Genomic DNA, 21,301 nt, shown 5'->3' with positions numbered 1-21,301 from the left:
TATTGAAAATTTCTTACTTTAGTTTGTCACTTTTATAACTTTTTTTCGGAACAGAGTAAGGCAACTCTAGGGGGTACCTTTTTTTTTTTTTTTTTTTTTAAATCCCAAAACGATCCTACCCCTGAGGCATTAGGAACATTTGGTTGTGTCACATAACTTGCAATGCTTTAGATGAGTCAGACTAATGTGCTTATTGCTCAAATAAATCATCATAATTTCTGTCTTTAAAAAATTAATTATTTAATTCCCCAATAGCAACACACATTGAACAAGATGTTTCTTCATTCCATATTTGTAAATAATTAAAAGTGTCTGCATTTTATTACTCTTCTGTTTATATGTAACATAAAAACCTTCAATGGAAAAAGGGAAAGTCTAAAAACAATCACATATGTCATTAGCATACATATTGCAATTGTAACAGTATGGAAATCTACACAGCAAGAACAAAATGATTTCTTCTGTAGAGTATGCACAAACCTTAGACAATATGATCCTCATACTATACTAGTTCAAGTTAATTTTAAAAATAGAAAGTGCTTTTAAAATATATATTTACAGCTTACAAACAACTTCCAGCCATCACTAGTGATAACTTCATTTTATACATTATGAAAACTCTAGAGAGAGAAAATTTCATTGGTTCTCTTAAAAGATTTATCTGTAATTTGGACTTTTTAGCAATGATTGGAAGTTGTTAGAGCAATGGCACCATGAAGTAATAATTCAGCTTATTTTTACTGTTTGATGTGGTCAAGCACCAAGAACTGTGTAGAGCTATCACTGTATAATTTGATTTTACATCATAAAATGTGAATCTGTTAAAATCCCTATAAATGACTTGTTCTGTAGTAAACAGATTTGATTTAAAGCACCAAAATATAATTTCCTAAAGGTAATAAACTGAATGATTCAATCAAGGTTAATAACCTAACCAAAATCTTCTTTTAGAACATATTAAAACTATACAATTTTTTTTTTTGCTTAAAATGTGCTCAAGCACCACCAAATGTTAAAATATAAAGTCACAGTTTAAGATAAATCCCCATTTTTACCTCAGCCTTAAAATGGTTGAGATGAACAAATAGTAAACTACACATGACTCTGTTCTTTAACAGCACCTTAAAGAAATACTGTATAACACTGCACCAAGGCAAGGCATCTGCTACTAAAACCTATGCCCAATGGTTATAGGGCCCTGCAACTCTAGTGAGGGCATAAGAAGACACTGTTATTACATTATCTTGAGTTACTGTTAACGCTCTGCGTGATGGAATTTGGTTGAACTCATTTTCTTCATAGAAAATCTCTCTGGTTTCACTGCTCTGCTTGGTTTTCCTGCTGCTAGGTTTTAGTTCAGTATTTTCAGTCCCTAATCTTTCTGCTTCTTTTTCCTTCTCTTTTGCTCTCTCAGCCATCTTTGCTTCCCACATTGCTAATCCATGTTTTGGCTCATTTAAATTTTTGTGTTGGTAGAAGACTAAAGAGATTCGTGTGGGATGACTGCGGTTTGGTTTCTTAATGGGTGTTGTGGCATGGAGTTCACGTCTTGCACATTCAATTAAGATAGAACCATGAGAAGGTGCCACAGCAACACCACCAATATCATCATCCAAAAAATTGTGCTCACTGTCTGACCACATTTCATCAGCTTTTTCTTCAGAATCCATTGGTTCTGCCAGCACATTTCTTTGCTTTTCATCGCTAGCTTTGGAATCACAAATCTGTTCTTGATGGGAGCCACCTTTTTCCACTGGACATTTATGAGACGTGTTAGCTTCATTTCTGGTTACATCCTTTGTCGGAGAGTTTAATGGTACCGACATATCACAAGGGTTGATCGATTGCGAAGGAGCATTTTCTAATTGCAGTTGACAATTTTGCTTGTCATCTGGTAGGTGTTCAAGTATACTATGCAGGGGGTCTTTAAGGGTTGGGTGGTCTGAAACAGTAATATCTGGAAGAATTGGTGGCACACCATTCCTCTTTTCATTCAGCAAAATTCCAGTATAATCTTTAACTGACACATCAAAATTCTTACATTTAATATAAGGTGTGACATGAGGTTGCTTACTACTGCATTCAAAATACCCGTAGGGAACTGAAAAATCTTGTTGAATATCAGTCACTGCTGTTATGCTAGGCTTATGTGTTAATGACGAATAAGGATGTAAACTATCCACCTTAAAAGGGGAGGAAGCAGTATATTGTTTTAATACAGAGCAACTTTTAGTAGCATTTGAAGTATGTTTCATGGCATAAAGGTGATCTGAAGTCTCCATTTTTATTCCAGGTTGCAAAGCATCTGTTTTGTTCCCTAAAAAAAAATGCATACCAAAATGTAAGTATCTTTTCCTTGTTCAGTTATTCAAAATATAGCTTATTATAGTGATGTTTCCCACTTGTTCAATAATTTGGAAAATATGGACAGTGACTACATTTTTTCAAAATGATCAAATTTATGTCATTGGGACTATTTGTACGACTTAAAAGCATGCATGAGTATTTGCTGAATTAGGGTCTTAATCACTTCATTACAGACTGATCAATGCTGGTGTATAAAACAGAAAACATGCATATATTTCTTGCCTAAATTATTTTATTCATCCCTCTGTGAAATATTCTTTTATCAAATGAGCACCATATGTAGAACTATCATAATTCAGTGACTGTTTTACCCCAAATTATGATCCAAGAAACGTTTATTTCAGCTTGTTTCCAATTCAACACAAAAACGTTCCTCTATTACAATAACTGCTTAATTAAATAGCGGATTATTATTCACACAGTTCAGTGGATTCATCTGAAGATATGATCCAGGTAAATCCATTTTTGCAGAGTGGCAACAACTGATTTGACTCTGTCTTCTGTTTGTTTGCCAAATTAGAGTGGTTCCAAATTTTGTCTGAAACATATTTGGCTCAATTTTTGTCTGTTCTTTAGTCATAGCTAGTCTTTCTTGACCTGTTGCAAATTGTGCACTTTCATGCGGTGCCCTCCTCAGCAGGCTTGTTCTTGTAATAAATAAGAGTTTGATCTAAAGTCATAGGAAAGACTCCCATTAGCTTCCATGGGCTTTGGATCAGGACCTGGAATTGTTTAATGGCTACCTTGCTGACAAACTGGCATGCCATAGAGAATTCTTGAACATTTTCATAAAGACAGGTTTTCAAGAAGTTTCTTCTGTGCTCCATAAATATATGGAATGCTCCAGTATCTGTCTAATGAATACTAACTATAGAAGTACTGTTTCCTTTAGTAAATGATGCCTTTCTAATTGGATATTAGTAGTACTGGAGATAGGCATATATATCTAACTAAAATGAAAGAAAAGGAAACTGAGGTACAGTGAACACATAATCCAATTAATACACAGGTGATTTAATTTATGGAGGTTACTTATCTAAATTGACATTTCTGAGTATTAAAAATCTTATAGTTCTTTTCTTTTAAAGACCCCCTCAGTGAAATACAAAATAAAACTACATTAGTCATTTACTTAAAAACAATACAGACGCCTTCCTAAAAATGTAACACAGTAAGTTTAGCCTAGTAATTAAAATGAAATCTGAGTGACATGGTGGGTACATACCATAAAATCAAGGGAGAAACAAAAATACATTTAAGTTTAGTAAAGACAGAAGAATCACAATTAAATGCCCAGTTGCTGGAAAGAATTTGACATTGCTTGGTGGTTACTAGTATATATTCTTAATCACCTGGCAGTGAACTCCAGTTGAAAAGGCAACTGTGCATGTTGAGACTACATTTGACATAGTGGCAGAAGTTAATATTTTCCACCTAGAGAATATCCATATTCAAGCAGAGAAACACAAAAACATATTTTTTGTAGATCTTGTAATATGTGGAGCTAGAAACTCCTCTGAAAATAAAACCAAAACAAAAGAGACAAGAGATGGTTATGACTGGAAAAAAAAATATTACAAAGGAGCCTGAAAAGTTAATTCAAAACTATTAGATACACAGAAATTATTAAGAGTACATGTAGGACACTGCTGTTTCCAGGGACCCTCTCTCTCCAAATACCAACTGGACTACTGGAGTTGGCCAGCATATTGCCCTATTTTGGTCTCACAGTTTGGGACCCATTTTTACTGGCATATAGGAACCAGCTGAAAAGCTTAGCTATAGAGCTTTTCATCTTTAAATTACTGGTTCAATTCTGCTTCAGCCTAGTAGAGACGACAAAGTCAGTACCATCTGATGGCAGTTTGGTGACATAAATGGAGCGAGCAAAGTCCAAGGACTGAATGGTTATGAGTAATCCTTTCATCTTTAGAAGTGATTCATTCAGAACAGAATACAGGCAGATTAGCAGGACTATGTGAGGAAGTCTGCTGAATCTCTACCTTTATTGTATTTATTCTGTGCATATATGATTTCAAGGGCTGTCAAAACGGGCATCTTTCCCAAGCACAAAAGTTCTTAAAGTATAGAGGTACTCAGATCAGGAGGTGTGAGGTATTTGCAGGGGTTAGAGAGGAGAAAACCTCATTTAGTACTTAGTCATCCATAAAGGACTGCCCAGAGCCAGTCACTATATATCAATGCTGCATGCATGCTGTACCTGCTCAAAGCAGCACCTGAAACATGGCCTGCAGCATAGGTGCCAACTCCATGGGTGCTACAAGGCTGGAGCACCCACAGAAAAGAATTAGTGGGTGGTTAGCACCCACTTGCAGCCAAGCTCCCCTCCCTGCCTCATCCCCCGCAGTGCCTCCAGCTTGCCGGTGGCCCCACCTATCCTCCCCCTTCCTCCCAGTGCCTCCCGCCTGCCGCGGATCTGCTATTTTGCAGCATGCAGGAGGCACTGGGAGGGAGGGGGAGAAGTGGGGATGGGGTGTGCTCAGGGGAGGGGATGGAACAGGTGGGATGAAGATTTGGGGGAAGGGGTGGAGTGGGGACAGGGTCTGGGGCTGAGTGGGGGTTGAGCACTCCCAGGAAAAGTTGGAAGCTGCCATCTGTGGCCTGAGGGTTGAAAAAAACTCTTCCTCATCAGCATAACAACAAACTACAATAATTTAGGGTCTCAGCTGAGCAAAGTATGTGCTTAACAAAGTTCACTCAATCTGCTTCTGCTACCACAATATTAAAAAAAAATGCAAATTTTATCTGATTGAAAAATTTGTCATGATCGTAGCAGGAATACATTTTATAATAGGAAGAAAAGATGTTTTATGAGCTATTTGTGAATATTCCAGTGAAAAAATAAGTAGAGCTAAGTTCAAAGGGGAACTTTGATCTTAATGGTTTAATAAACACTTGAAAAAAGTACTGTACTATTTACCATTCATTTTCCCCATAAAAGGTTTACAGTGATTTACTTAATGAAGAAAGAGGGGAGTAAAGGACTAAAAAAACTGAAATAAATATGATCAAGTTGCACTCTGATTATTAGTAGCATAAGATAAAGTCAGAGTATTGTATTCTAAGACCAAGAAGTCTGAAGACTTTGAAGAATTGTATTCCCAAACCAAAAAAAAAAGGCCTTTGCTAAATGGAGTTAAGGGCATGGGCACCACATTTGTATGTTTGGTGGTGCCCAGCAGAGTCGTCCCATCCATAGGACGGACTGGGGCAACTCCCTCAGGCCCCTTGCATTGGGGGGCCCTGCGCTTCAAGGCGATGCGGGTTTTAGGGCGGCCTAGGGGATTAGCGGGCAGCCTGGCGCCAGCAGCAGTGAGCGATGGTATGGCATCCAAGGATGGCATGGCATGGTATTGCCACCCTTACTTCTGCGCTGCTGCTGGCAGGGTGCTGCCTTCAGAGCTGGACGCTTGGCCAGCAGCCACCGCTCTCCAGCCTCCCAGCTCTTAAGGCAGTGCAGAAGTAAGGGTGGCAATACTGCATTCCCACTACAATAACCTTGCAACCCATCCCCACAATCCTCTTTTGGGTCGGGACCCCCAATTTGAGAAATGCTCCTCTTTCCACTGAAATCTGTATAATAAAGACCAGATTTCACGGGGGAGACCAGATTTAACTGTCTGTGACGCTTTTTTCATGGCCGTGAATTTGGTGGGACCCTACTGATGATATTTCACTCCACGCATCTGTCCCTGAATGTAAAACAGTAACAGGGAAAATTGTGAAACTCAAGATGTTTTTAAACTGTGGCTGCAAAGATTGGTGTGTTTTGGTGTAAATGCTAAATTAATGAACATTAGTCTATCAACAATGCAAGGTACTCCTGTTAGATCACTTCTCAATGTTCAGCCACCAACGTGATGAAGATGGGCAGTTTTTGGTCCGAGGACTCTCTCATTGTTTTCAGGTTTTCTGCGATAAAGCTCACAAAGAAAAATTAAACGAGTTTGGGAGAACTTTTGTGTATTTCTATACTTTCTGTTTTTGAAGGGTTTCGTTTGCTCACCACCAACTTCTTATGAGAAAAAACATTTTTTCAACTTGGAGAAAAAAAACGTCTTTTAATCAACAAGATCACATACAAGACACAATTTCCAAGATCACAGAGAAGACGCAAGCAAAAGATACACTATATGGAAAATGTTTTCACATTAAAGCCACTCCTTTGTACCGGCAATCCCATATAAACAAGTAAATATTAATTTACTTATTAATACCTCTACAACAGTGGTTTACATGCAATAGATTTACGTTCTCAGGAGTATATTTTTCACTATCAGGTAATTGCCACTGTCAGGAACAGGTTATTGGACTACATGAATCCCTACCCTGATCTGATATGGCAATTTCTATGTTCCTAAAAAAGTTAAGGAGAGTCCCTGAAGCTTGGCACTAAAAATTACACTTTTTCCCTAGAGAGATTTTAATATACCTGCTGGATCATTTTTCCTGATTAGTACATTGGATTATTTATTAACCCTGTACTAATTATTTATTGGTTAGTTGGTAGTTTGGTTTTAGACTAATTATTTTACATTTTTCTACCTTACTTTAAGCTGCATTAGCCATCTGCTGACCCAGTTGCCTAGGACAGTGGTTCTCAAAGCCGGTCCGCCGCTTATTCAGGGAAAGCCCCTGGCGGGCTGGACCGGTTTGTTTACCTGCCGCATAAACAGGTTGGATCGATCGCGGTTCCAGGCCAATGGGGGCTGTGGGAAACGGCGCGGGCCAAGGGACGTACCGGCCGCCGCTTCCCACAGCCCCCATTGGCCTGGAGCGGCGAACCGCGGCCAGTGGGAGCCGCATTGGGCCGAACCTGCGGTGGCAGGTAAACAAACTGGCCCAGCCCGCCAGGGGCTTTCCCCGCACAAGCGGCGGACCGGTTTTGAGAACCACTGGCCTAGGAAATACAAATCCTTTGGAACATAGTTATCTTTTTCCTTATTAACTCTGTCCCCAGTTTTAGTTTTGTCAAACTAAACAAATTTGAAGATCTTGTTTTTGATGATCTCCCAAATCATTTACAGGTTATGTACAAAAGGCATCCTCCAACTGACCGTGGTTATCCACCACACTTGTAATCACTACAGCTCCTCTCTCTCCAGCACCCTATTTTATTTCCAGGTTTCTGATATTTTACTGTAGGTTATACCTCAGATATTAACTGCTTTCTCAAATACTTTTTGACATCTGTCTTATGGTGGAAAAAGTTATTACGGTGAAAAAGTTACTCCCTGATTCTCTAATTTGTTGGCAGGGAGGATTTCTTCTTAACCCTTGTACCATCTTCTGTTAGTTGTCAACCTCATATGTCCTGAAATATGGGAGTTTGTATCTTTTAGCTAAAATGCTTATCCCATCTAATGTAATAATGGCTGGACTCATTTTCCATATCCATTTTTAATCCTTTTAAATTGGCTAAGATCTTGTCCTTAATGATACCTTGAAGCAAGGAGTTCCGTAAGTTAACTATACCTTATGTAAAAAAGTATTTCCTTTTATTAGTTTTGGACTTGCTACCTTTCAATTTAATTAAATGTCCCTTATATTATAAGAGGTCTTATATTATATTATATATATATTATATTATAAGGGGTCTTATATTATAAGAAACATTGAACAGGAGCGCCTGAGCTGCTTGCTTTGAAACATTCATAGTTTTGTCTAGCTCTTGTCAAGTCACTTCTCTAAACTATAGAGGCAATCCTTGCTATCTTCTCATGGGGGAATTTTTCCATGCTTCTAATAATTTTCTAATTCCCTGTCTCTGAACCCCTTCCATTTCTGCTATATCTTTTTTTAAAGTGTGTGATCAAAACTAAACACAATATTTCAGGTGGGGATTGGTAAATTTCTTAGCTGATAAATTCCTGTCTGCTGCCAGAATTGTGGAAGATGCCGCTACATATGAGCTATGCCCCTCCACTGCAGTTTCCAGAGGCTGTTCAAAGCTGTAGCACAGCCCGTGCTAGTCACACTCCTTCTCTAGCCAGCTGCCAGATGATTCATTCTAAAGCTATGCAAAAACTTGTAAATACAACTAATAACAATAACGTCAATGCTAACCAATAAACTGTACGGTAGACTACGGCCTACAAGCATAACTATCAAAATTAAATACTGTTCCATGACTAGGAAGCCATCCAGGGAAGGTAGAATTGTGGGAGATGCTGCTATCAGAAAGGAAATTATCAGGTAAAGAAATTTATTATTCTGCAGCCCAGAATCTCCCACAAATTTGATATGTAGGGGAAGTATCAAGCAGTGAACAGAACTAGGGAGGAATAAAAAAAACAGAATGAGATAGGGAAGACACCCCCTCCCCTCTGGGTTAACTGCCAAAATGCCAATGGTATTACTGGACCACCATTTGCAGCACCTTTCTTCCAAAGGAGGCCTCTGTGGAGGACAGAAAGCCCACTACCCCACTGTGCAACTGAGCGTGCCTGAGGAGTGCAGAGTTCCAATCACTTGGGAGGACAATATACCACAGCAACACTTCCCTCTCAATAGCCAGGCTGTCAGATGTGGACAGTCTGGGTCTGGATGGAGGAATGAGCCTTGCTAAAGGATGTCTGGTCTCACTTCTAGCTGCAATGGTGTTTCCAATTTCAGCTTTATCAGACTGGAGAACTCTTGTCTCCTTTGCCAGTGCAGACCTAGCACTATCATCTTTGCTCCTTCTCACCTGATCTTCTGGATCACCTTTTCTAGAAGTGGAAAGGCAGGGAATGTGTACAGCAGGCCCTGTGGCCATCTCTGGGAAAGAGGATAAATCCCCAGGGATTGGGGATCTGCTTCTCTTGTGAAGTACTTCAACTGCCTGTCTTATTGGAAAACCCGGGAGGTGCCCCACCCCTAGGTCCTATTGGGCTACAGCAGGCCAGAGCGGCTGTGCAGACAGGCAGCCAATCAGAGAGGGCTTGCGGGGAGCCAATCAGGGCCAGGCTAGGCCTTATATAAAGGCTGCCCAGGCAAGAGGCAGGCAGTCTCTCCCAGGCCTTCAGAGGGTGAAGGTCTGTCCCCTGTGTGAGGAGTGCAGGGCAGGGCAGGGCAGGGCAGGGCAGGTGGGGGGAGCAGAAGGGAACTCCTGCCCGGTACCTACCAAGCTGTGGGCCCTGAGAAAAGAGCTTAGCTGGTGCAAAGGGGCCAAAGGGGAAACGGCCCAGGGAGAGAGAGCTGGAGAAGGGGCGAGAAGGAGGGCAGGTAGGAAGCCTGCTGCCAAAGGGTCCCTGGGTCAGGACCCAGAGTAGAGGGCAAGCCGGGGTCTCCCACTTCCCCCTTGCACTTACACCTGGCTGTTAAGACCGTCCATCACAGACTGCACCAGACCCCTGCCAAAAGGGGTTAGACTTCGGGGTGTGGTTGGCCATTGCGGCTGGGGTGAAGAGAAGAACTGCTGATAATGCCCCCCCTCCCCCCCGGAAGGGGGTGAGTGTGGACTAGGAGGTGCTGCCGGAGGGCAGTGTCCTGAAGAGGACCCTGTGAGAAGGGAGCAACGTGGGTCCAGATGCCAACAGAGGGCGAGAGATGGACAGGACATCACCAGCAGAGAGTGTGCCACATGGACTGAGCTAATTCCCAGAGTGACCAACAGGAGGTGTCGCGGAGGTGAGTCCCAACCCCGTCACATTGCCCTTTGTTCTTGCGATTGGTGAATACATTGACTGCCAGAAGGCTGAACTGCAAAATTAAAGTGAAGACTTCCTGATTTAGTCACCATTCTGAGCTGTGCATCTGTTGAGCCAATCTGCCTTTTGATTCAGCTCTCCTTTTAGGTGTACTGCTCTTATGGAAGGGAGAGTCCTCTGCACATTCAATTATCTCCATTGCTTCTGTGTGTAGAGTTACACTCCTTGTTTCCCTGCAATTGTTGATATACAACCACAGTAGTCATGTTGTCTGACTTGACTAGAACATATTCACCCTTTAGGCAGTTCAGGAACTTTCATAGGGCTAGACTGACAGCTATGAGTTCCAACGGATTCATGTTCTGGTACCTTTCTCTGGTGTTCCAGGTATTCTGCACGGTCTTGTGCCAGAGATACACTCCCTATCCCGTCAAGCTGACATTGGTTGTGAGTACCTGTGAATCTGGAAGGCATGTGGGGAAAATCCTTGTGGATATTCTGTGGGTCTGTCCACCATCTTAGAGAATCCGGTACTCAGTTTGGGACTAGTACTCAATCCTGCATGCATTCTGGTGAGTGGTTCCCTGCTTTCCGCAGAAAAGTCTGCATGCATCTGATATGGGACCTTGCTCATCGGGTGATTCCACAAAACCAGGAGGCCCAGTAGCTGTAGACACTGACCTATGGCCAGTCTTGCTCACTTTAACAACACGGGTATCAGGTTCTGGATCTTGTGGAATCTGTCCAGTGATGGACAGACCGTTGGCACAGAAGTGTCAATTTCAACTCCCAAATGAACTATCTTTGTGGAGGGAGTCAAGGAACTGCTCTTGGTATTTATCACAAATCCGTGTGCTTGAAGTAGATCCAGTGTCGGAATTGTGGCACTCTGTGGTGCTGGTTGGGTTGGAGCTCTAATCCTGATGTCCTCTAGGAAGGAATACAGATGAGTGTTGTGAGACTTGAGTCTAGCTATTATTACCAGGAGCACCTTTGTAAAGACCCTGAGCCTGTGCTCCAATGAAAGCCAAATGAGAGAGTTTGGTAGTGGACTGTGCCATATGCAAATCTCAGCAGTCTGTGAAGGCATGGTAACATGGGAATGTGGAGAGACACAGCTGTTAAATCCACAAAGCAAGGAAGTCCCCTTTGAGACAGGGATGCTACTGTTGAAGCTAGGGTCTCCTTCTGGAATCTAATTTTCTTCATCCATTTGTTGAGCTGCTTGAGAGCCAAGATTGCTCAACACCCCCATCCGTCCACCCTGTATACTTCTAGACAATCAAGAAAATGGAGTATTGTCGTAAGAATCTTCCGAGGGAACCTTTTATATATTCTCCTGTATCCAGGAGAGGCGAGATTTTGTTTAACACTCATTCATGTTTGATGGGATTGCTGACTCTGGTGAAGATTTAGAAGGCAGGTTTAGACTGCTTTTAGGTTTGCCCAGAAGTACCTGTTCAGGTTGGATCTGGATTGTGGATGCAACATTTTTGCACATGGTTTCGAACACTTCAGGGCAACTCCGCCCCGTTGCATTTTTTCTGTATCCTGCTCAAAACCTGAATCTGAGAGCTACCTTCATCGGACGAGGAGGAGGTGTCTGAGGGTACATCTACACTGCAATGAAACACCCACAACTAGCCCATGTCAGCCGATTTGGGCTCATGGGGCTTGGGAGGGTCCCAGGGCCCAGTCTCTAACCCGAGTCCAGAAGTCTACATCACAATTTTATAGCCCCATGAGCCCAAATTGGCTGATATGGGCTAGCCACGGCTGTTTTACTGCAGTGTAGCCATACCCTCAGAGCCCAGGCTCCAGCCTGAGTCTGAGTGCCTGCACTTTAATTTTTACCCCCGCAGCCTGAGAGGACTCTGAATTGAGAGGACTCAATTGACCCAGGCTCTCAGACTTGGTGTCATGGGTTTTTATTGCAGTGTAGACATATCCTTCATCAGAGGGTAAACACCTCTTTGATTTTTTTTATGCCTTTTATTTTCCTTTTTGCTATTTTTGTTTTTTTTAGCCTTTCTGGCCTGCTTTGCAGATATTGTCACCTGGTTGTGGACAGTGCATTGTCTGTTGTGGCTTGCTTTATGCAGTGCATTGAGCCCTCTGAATAGATCTCCCTCAGTGTCCTCCACCTAAGGGTTTCAATCCTTGTGGCTGGGGAGTTTCGGTATCAACTTGCGATCTCAGATACAGAAGTGTAAATCTAAAGTAACTTAGAGTGTAGTGGAGTTATGCCACATTTACACTGCAGAAAGTGAGATCAGAGATTCCCAAGAGAGGGATGTGCTCATTTTTATCTCTACAATACAAAGCAAAATCTAAGTGTGCTTTATTCAGCCAGTATCAGATTCTGCCACTCCCTGTCTTACTTTCAGTATTTAAAGGAAAAAATGAGAATGAGAAATATTAGAACAACTTTTACCTTAAATTTGGTAAAATTGACGTCTTTTTGCAAATCACTTGCTTTGCTGCACCATCCATATAACCAGTGATGCAAATAAGAAAACTACAGTCAATTCATGCTCCTTATGAAGAGAAAAACATCACAAACAAGCTGCCACACAACATGTGGAGAAACAGTCCTCGTACTTCTTTGTATAAATGACATTTAGAGAACTCGCCCAGAAGTAACATTTCAAGATCTTCCTATGGTCATTATTAGAATAAGCGATCTCTGAAATTTTTCCATTGTCACCATATCATTATCTATAATTTTTACAATCTAGTACTATACATAAATTTTTGTGCGATCACCTGCTCCCTTCTGCAAAAATATCTGAATATAGTGACTCCTTCACAAGTCTGTAGAAGGTGTAATATGCAAATATTTCTAGAAAAGTGAACGCTGAGGAGGCAACTGGTTTTCTAAATTAGATAAGACACATAGCACAGTATAAATATCACTTACCTAAATACTGTGAAGTTTTACCAAGATTTTCAGGAGCTCCAATTTTCAGCTTTGCTGGTGTTGAATATTTCTTATCTGCTAATGTCTGCTTTTCAACTTGTGTCTTCTTTATATCTGGCTTCTTTTTCTTTGTAGCTCTAAGTGGCTCAGCTAACATTCGTACTTCTCTGGGAAAAGCAGTAAGCACCTGTATTGCTCCTGCTTTTATCTTAGCTTCCAGTCCCTCCTCAGTGCCAAATTCATCTGTCTGTGAAATTTTGTAAAGGGGCAACACATGTAGCTGTTCATCGTTCGGTATCACCCCCACTGAACGGTTATCTTCTTTTGTTAATGTGCAGACCTGACCAAAAAAAAGATAATAAATAAACATCTGTTTACAAGTTACAGAAGTTATCTGAATGCTTAATCATTTATCCTTTTAACTGGATTTATGGCCCTAACCATTCCCCACTAGATCCATAATAACAAAGGAACAGGCCTTTTAAACACTTGACAATCTCAGTGATGATCTGAAAGGGGATTTAGAATAGAATAGAATAGGGATGGATTAACTGGTTCTTACAGAGTAAGAAGAAATGGCTCCCAACTCTAATTCAAACCTTTGTAAAAGTTTGCTTAAATTAACCCTCTTTTCCCAGCACTGACTCTGTACTGTAATAAAGTGATGAGGTCCAGCAAATCTGCAGTCTCTCTGTTCACTAAAATTATACGCTGTTCTAAGATTCAAAATTTGAAAGGAGAAACCTGCTTGGATCAAGCCTGATACGGACCCCACTGCATAGTTTTGAATAAATACTGGGGGTATTTATTCTAATAGTTCAAAACCATTACCAAACCTTTGAGGTGCTTCCAAACTTCTGGACCTCTAGAGATTTGCCCATTACTAATATAGTAAATTCACCCTAAAAAAAGTGATTAAAATCGCCACTACCCTTCTTCCCTAACTACAGAAGCTTTCTGAACAAGAGAAACATAGACTAAATTAATCTTGTTACATTCCATGCACTTCAATGGATAAATTTTGCTCTACATGTATAAACAAGTCTATGATTACCATCAATATATTGATGAATGTGTGATTATTCGTAAGAAAATGATTAGCTTTCACAAAAATATACTGCATTACTAGAAAACCATGCATGAATGATATGGCCAAGCTAATTTTCCATTTGTCCTGTGAGGTATTGACTGCACACATATAGCCATTTGAGCACCTCCCAAAGATGAGAGATGCTTTCTAAATAGAAACATGTCATTCCATAAGTATGTAGGTTATATGTGATCCCAATCACTGATGTTGAATCAAAATTTCCAGACTCTTGTCATCTTGCCCATAGTTCCAGGAGGAAATAATAATAAAACCTTTATTTTATAGCACATTTGTCATACAAAAGCATTACAAAAATTATTTATAGAATTAATAATATAATTAATGAAACTAATAAAAACCTAATTAAATCTAATTAGGGATCTATGAAGAAATTATATGTAATGCTGAATGATTGCAGAACAACAGAGAGAGAGAGAAATTAAGAGGCATAGATAAGAAATGAGAATTTTTTAGGTGATATTTTAAAACAGGATTTAGAGAAGGGCTCTCCAGAAGCGAAGATGAAGGAACAATTAGAAGCTGATGAGTGGCATATACTGTTACGTTTGTCCACATTTACTTAATTCTACTGGCTGTGTTGACTATGGGGGGAGGGGGAAGAGATTTTCAAAGACAAAAGTAGGATTTCGGCATCTAACTCTCATTAGCTTTCAGTGGGAGTTATGCACCTGTGCCTTTGAAAAATCTCCCCGTATATCTGCACACAAACTTGCGTACTCGCCTCAAAAACTTGCATTCTAGCCTACAAATCAAGAAGATTGAATCCATAAGAGAAAGTTACTTACCATGTAGTAAATGGATGTTCTTTGAGATGCATGGTCCCTATCTGTATTCCATTGTGGGTATACATGTGCTCCATGTTCCTGGAGCCAGAGAATTTTGAAAGCAATGTCCCTTGGTCCGCACATGTGCCCTGGCTCACCTTGTGCCTCCAGCTGAGGAGATAAAAGGCAGGACGAACCAACCGCCTTTCCGCTTTCTTCTCCACCTCCACCGTGAATCGAAGAAGAGGCGAAGCAGAGGGGAAAGAGGGCAAATAGTGGAATACAAATAGGGACCACATATCTCAAAGAACCTCCAGTTATTTAGGACTGGTCTACACTACTAGTTTCAGACTTAGCAGCATTAAATCTAATTAACCCTGCACCCATCCACACAATGAAGCCATTTTTTCAACATAAGGGGCTCTTAAAACCGTTTCTGTACTCCTCTCCAATAAGGGGATTAGTGCTGAAATCGACATTGCCGTTTCAAATTAGGGTTAGTGTGGACGCAATTCAAAGATACTGGCCTCCGGGAGCTATCCCATAGTGCACCATTGTGACCACTCTGGACAGCACTCTGAACTTGGATGCACTGGCCAGGTGTACAGGAAAAGCCCCGGGAACTTTTGAATCTCATTTCTTGTTTGGCCAGGTGAGCTCATCAGCACAGGTGACCATGCAGTTCCAGAATCAAAAAGAGCTCCAGCATGGACCGAACGGGAGGTACTGGATCTGATCGCTGTATGGGGAGAGGAATCCATGCTATCAGAACTACGTTCCAAAAGACAAAATGCCAAAACATTTCAAAAAAATCTCCGAGGCCATGAAGGACAGAGGATATAGCAGGGACGCAACACAGTGCCGCGTGAAACTTAAGGCGCTCAGACAAGCGTACCAGAAAACCAAAGAATCAAACGGACGTTCCGGGACAGAGCCCCGGACATGCCGCTTCTATGCTGAGCTGCATGCAATTCTAGGGGGGGCCGCCACCACTACGCCACCCCTGTCCATGGACTCTGATGATGAGGTACTCTCCGCCATGCCTGAGGATTTTGCGGACGAGGAAGATGAGGAGGAGGAGGAAGACGAGCTTGAGGAGCGCTCACAGCACACCGTTCTTCCCGACAGCCAGGATCTTTTCATCACCCTGACTGAAATACCCTCCCAACCCAACGACGTCAGAGAAGGGACCTCTGGTGAGTGTACCTTTTTAAATATAATACATGTTATAAAAGCTAGTGGTTTTTTAATGATTAAGTAGCCCTGAGGACTTGCGATGCATTTGTGGCCAGTACAGCTACTGGAAAAGTCTGTTAACGTGTCTGGGGACGGAGCAGAAATCCTCCAGGGACATCTCCATGAAGCTCTCCTGGAGGTACTCTAAAAGCCTTTGCAGAAGGTTTCTGGGGAGAGCAGCCTTATTCCATCCTCCCTGGTAGGACACTTTACCACGCCATGCTAGTAGCAAGTAATCTGGTATCACTGCATGACAAAGCCTGGCAGCGTATGGTCCCGGTGTTTGCTGGCATTCAAGCAACATCCATTCTTTATCTCTCTGTTTTATCCTCAGGAGCGTGATATCGTTCATGGTAACCTGGTTGAAATAGGGGAATTTAATTAAAGGGACATTCAGAAGTGGCCGTTCCTACTGGGGGGGTGGGGGGGGGGCATTGGCGCTGAGCTGTTCGCATTTGGCTAGCAGGGATCTTCCCTGATACCAGTCACGTGGTGCGGGGGAGAGGTAAAGCAATCACTACAGAGAATTGGATGTGGGTGGGGGGGTTAGTTTGGTTTCTGCTGCTGCACGTTAACAGGAAAACCGCAGCACTAAATGGCCAACTCAACGTGCTTTGCTCGGTATGGGAGAGGAGGGCGCTGCTGTTATCAAGGCTGCAGAAGCTGAAAGATGATGGCTTACCATGGCTGCCTGCAAGCCGAATTCGGTTGCCCGGCACTGCGTGTGTGATCTCTAACACCAAAGCCGCAGGCACTCAATATAAGATGCAAAATGTGACCTTGTACCAAAATCACATGTGCTATGTAATGTGAATAGTGTTTGCTCACTTTGAAAGAGTATAGCCATTGTTCTGTAAAAACTTATCTTTTAAAATACTTCACTCCCTTCTTTTCCTCCAGCAGCTGCAAATATTTCAAGCCTCCCTCCTCCGTCCCAAAGTCTATCTCAAATAAAGCGGCGAAAAAAACGCACGCACGATGAAATGTTGGTGTTAGTCATTGATCAAGAAGGATCGGAGACAGGAAGCACAAATTTTGACGCCCAGAGTCCTGGGGATAGATGGGTATCCAAAACGAGGTATTGGGGGGGGAGGGTCCTCACCTTGAGGAAGCTAACTATAAAACTAACAGATAAAACTTTTAAACTCCAAAATTTCCAAAAACTATTTACAGATATCTAAATATATTATCACATTAAGGAATAAAGCTGAAGCTTTGGGCACTTGAGGTTCCAACCCAGACCATACAGCGGTGAGAAGGAACTGGAGAGGCGGTTGGTCTGTCCAGCTCTTTATTTCCATGGTCGGAGGCATGAGGTGAGTCAGGGTGTATGTTCAGACCAATGGACACTGCTTTCAATATTTTCTGGCTCTGGGCGCATATGTACACAAGATGGAATACACATAGGGACCAGCAGTCAGAGAAGAATGCATGTCTATTTTCAAAATTAAAAGCCTGGTGCCAGTTCTGGTGGCAAATGTGTACATGCGTGCATTTTTGCACATCAAGAGACGAGTGCCTGAAAAATCAAGCCTTGTATGTTTTTAATATTTATTTTCATCTCCTATGCTGGAATTTTCTCTGGGAATTTCACTTCTTTAAACCATTTTCATTTTTTCAGCTGACCCACTATAGGGCAGGTAGGGACAGGGAAATATTTAGTTTAGCCCAACATTTTGCCAGGCAGGGCCAAGTGAAAAAAAGATAAGAGGAAAAAAAAATATGAAGGGGAGGAGCTCATCCAAGTGAATTATATGACAAAACCAATACAAAATTCAGCACATGTGGCAGTTTTGCTCAATGAGATCCAGGACTTGCACTGAAAACGTTACAGGCAAGGGTTGAGGTACATTGGCAGAGCTGTGGGTACAGACAGGGTTACTCCACAACACAAAGCATTAAGACTATATAAAATAGAACAGGACATTTATTTACAAAATAATGAAGAGACGACATTGTGCATGTATGCAGAATGCAGTGCTGGAAAGTTTAACATAGGTAAACTTTCATTCTAAGCACCTCACTTATATACCTGTGCATCTAAAAAGAAGAATCAAATAGCAAGTGGACCAGACTATTCTATGGATTCAAAAATTAGTCCTAGACGGCAGCAGATTATGATCTAAGAATCTTTTAGATGCTCTACCAGTTTGTAGACAAAGCAGAGTAGTTTGCTCTACCAGTTTGTAGACAGTCCTTTCATTAATGGTGGACTCTACATAAAGTAATCCATTGGAAAACCTTTGGAATGTACTGTTGAGAGCATTCAAAGTAGCTTTTTACATGAATTACTATTAATATTCTATTTCAAACCAATCAAAAGCAGATTGAAAAAGACAAAATGCTATACTATTTTGGATTTTAAGTATGATTTATGTCCTGCTGCATCTCCTGCTGTACTAAATATTTTTTCCAAAAGACACACTAGTTGGATCATCAAGGATACTTAATAGCCAAATGAGAAAATGCTGGCCAAATTGTTTGTTTGTTTTTGGATATCCAATAAACTCGAAGATAAAAAAAACCATGAATTATTTTGGATTTAATAAAGTCTTATTAACAGTTGCATGTTCATATAGAAGCTGTTCAAACCCCTGCTCATTATTGTTACCCTTCTCTGTACCTTTTCCAATTCTAAGATATCTTTTTTTGAGATGGGCTGACCAGAACTACATGCAGTATTCAAGGTGTGGAGACACCGTGAATTTCTGCTCTCTTTCTAAGATGCACCCATAAATTGAATGAAATGATTAAACCATTTGAAGAAACATCTGTAGCCAAAGAGTTCTGAATCCTGTAGTTCTTTGATCTGTGTCTTTGGCCACTTGAACTTCTTGAGTTGAATCTGATATAGCCTTTTCCACTACATCATTAGTAAGAACAGATGCTTTGAACTGAAGATGCAGCAAAGTGGGCAAAATGCATTTCTGAATTTGGAAACTAAATTTCCTGTATATTTCTTCTCTATGTAGATAGGGAACAGAATAGATGTCCTTCGGAAACAGAACAGATGCTCATTCTCTCAGATATGCTGCATCATCATTTAGCTCTGCAGTGGCCTGCTAAGGTGGTCTCAGCACTTTGACAAGCTATCCATTAAGGTCCACTCAAGTCATAAGAGTGATTCACCAGTTTCACAACTGAATTACTTAGCTTGCTTTACTTTTACTATTTTACAAGATCTACAGTATGTAGTTCTATTGGATTATTACAGCCAGAATAAGTTCACAGTAGGTTATGGAAACAGTTTTGGAAAGCATTTCTGAAGCTCCTCTGCTTTTACAAAATGCAAAAAGCAGCAATTAAAATCCTTCCTTTGAAATGATAATGGTATTCTGAACAAGCAGAAAAAGCATTTGTAGAAAGCATGGGACATTTTCCACAAATAGCTATAATTAGTTATGTGTATCATGTCGGGTCATTTATCCTTGACAACCATCCAATGTTGCAGTTTGTAATACTGTATAAATTTATTAAACACATTACTGATATTCTCCAGAATGGTAACATACAGTCACCTTTACCCATTCTCAAAAGGCATTTTAGCTACTGCAAATGTCTGAACTTCCATGCAAAGATGATATGGTAGATTCACAACCAAAAAAAATTCAATGAGCTGTTGGTGATAAATATTCATTCCACACACTAATTCTAGTGCATGTCAGTAGAAAAGTAACCTTCTGATTCTTCTGTAGGAGCTACTGATTGACAACATTTACTGAATCTTGCCTACAATATACTCTATATTATCCTGAGAAATTCTCACGCTTTATCTGTAGAAAAGGCTGAAGAAACTGTTAATCAGTTCTCCTAGTAAAATTGGTATTTTATTCAGAAACTGACCCCTTGCCTAAGAAGAAATGTTTAACTTTTAAACTCTATGACACTGAGTGACTGCCCCTGTGTGATGGAAATAGTCCAGAGCCCTTACACCAGAACAGGTACTCCCAGCTGAGCAATTAAGAAGGCGGAACCGCACCTGGGCTATACAGGGTCAAAGAGAGTTAAGTGAGGACAGATCTTGAAGGGGGAACTATGCTGTAGAGCTGTACAGAAAGTCTCCTACCATGGCCCCTACAGAAGGGAGCTGGGCTGGGGCTGGATCAAAGACCCCAACTGAAAGTTTAGTTTTCCTTTGGGAGAAGGCAGGGCAGGTGAGGCCTTGCACTGTCTAGTTGCTCAGACAACAGGAAGGGAGAGTACCTCAGGGAGCATAAGGTTGGATGGAAGATTTGTTGTTTGTTTGCTTTTTGCAATTTTGTGTTAATAAAGAAACTAGGCCCCAAGAAGGTCTGTGATTGGATTAGCAAGACTGTCAGGAGTTTTGTTTAAGGAGTCCCGAAGAATGGGAAAACAGAGGGAGGGCACTGCAGAGGCACTCTTGACAGTGAAAGGGGGGTGGTCAGGTGGAGATCACTCTATTATACTTTACTATTGACATTCGTTTTGTTTTCACAATGAAGTCTGTACTAAGGACCTCCAATAAGCAACTCACTGACGTAACCATATCAAAAGGTATCCTTGAAGTTTCTAGCACTATAAATTCTACCTTTATTTACAGGCCATCTCCAGCAAACAACAAATTGTTGCAGGTCCACTGAGTAGGTGCTTATAATGAATTTTTAACTGCTGGTTTCTGTACAGAAAAAGCTGATGGTAAGCTAAAAAAGAAGCCAAACTCAATATGAAAGATTTGTACAGGACACTTAGGTTTAGCAAGGCAGACAGCTGTCCTACCAAAGTGTTTTCAAAATGAATTAATACTAGTATTAGATTTAGTAGTACTGGATGTTTGTGTGGAACTTTTGCTGGACTTCATCAGGTGCGTTAACAGAGATTTAGTGCTTCTGATTAATCTAATTACTTGCAGTGATATGATAGCAGATGGAATTTTACTGCTACTAAAACAACACATTAACTTGACTGTCTTTGAATGCGGATGGTTCTCTGTATTAATTATTATTATTAATTTGTATTGCAGTAGCACCGTGAGGCCCCAACAAAATCACGCCTCCATTCTGCTAGACACAGAGTAAAGGACAGTCCTTGCCTTAGAGAGCAGAGCTGACGGTCTAAATCTAGTTTATGGATTTGCATGTGAAAAGAATAATGAATTTTAAGTTGCATTGTTTACAATTTTTATTTTTCGCTGTGGACTGTGGTTTTTATAGAAGAACTTTCACGCTTTTTGGTTTTAATTTCATGTTTATGTCCTCATAGTCTAGAATGGAAAACATTAGATACTAGGTTC

The 21,301-nt window shown here is 41.0% G+C and overlaps 1 protein-coding gene across 1 annotated transcript in view; it reads right to left on the bottom strand.

The window, feature by feature from the left end:
• Nucleotides 1–999: 999 nt before the first annotated feature.
• The window catches only part of TET1 (tet methylcytosine dioxygenase 1), a 121,488-nt gene continuing 101,186 nt past the window's right edge, over nt 1,000–21,301 (bottom strand). The window contains exons 11-12 of the mRNA XM_084634104.1: nt 12,940–13,279; nt 1,000–2,317 (exon numbers count right to left, since the gene is read on the bottom strand). Coding sequence (XP_084490230.1) covers nt 1,176–2,317; nt 12,940–13,279 — 1,482 coding nt within the window. The 3' untranslated portion in view covers nt 1,000–1,175. The remainder of the gene's footprint in view (nt 2,318–12,939; nt 13,280–21,301) is intronic.

Source organism: Lepidochelys olivacea, assembly GCF_965140295.1.
Source record: "Lepidochelys olivacea isolate rLepOli2 genome assembly, chromosome: 7".
Taxonomy (NCBI): domain Eukaryota; kingdom Metazoa; phylum Chordata; order Testudines; family Cheloniidae; genus Lepidochelys; species Lepidochelys olivacea.
The sequence above is the reverse complement of the archived record's forward strand: the minus strand, read 5'-3'. Positions and strand labels throughout refer to the sequence as shown.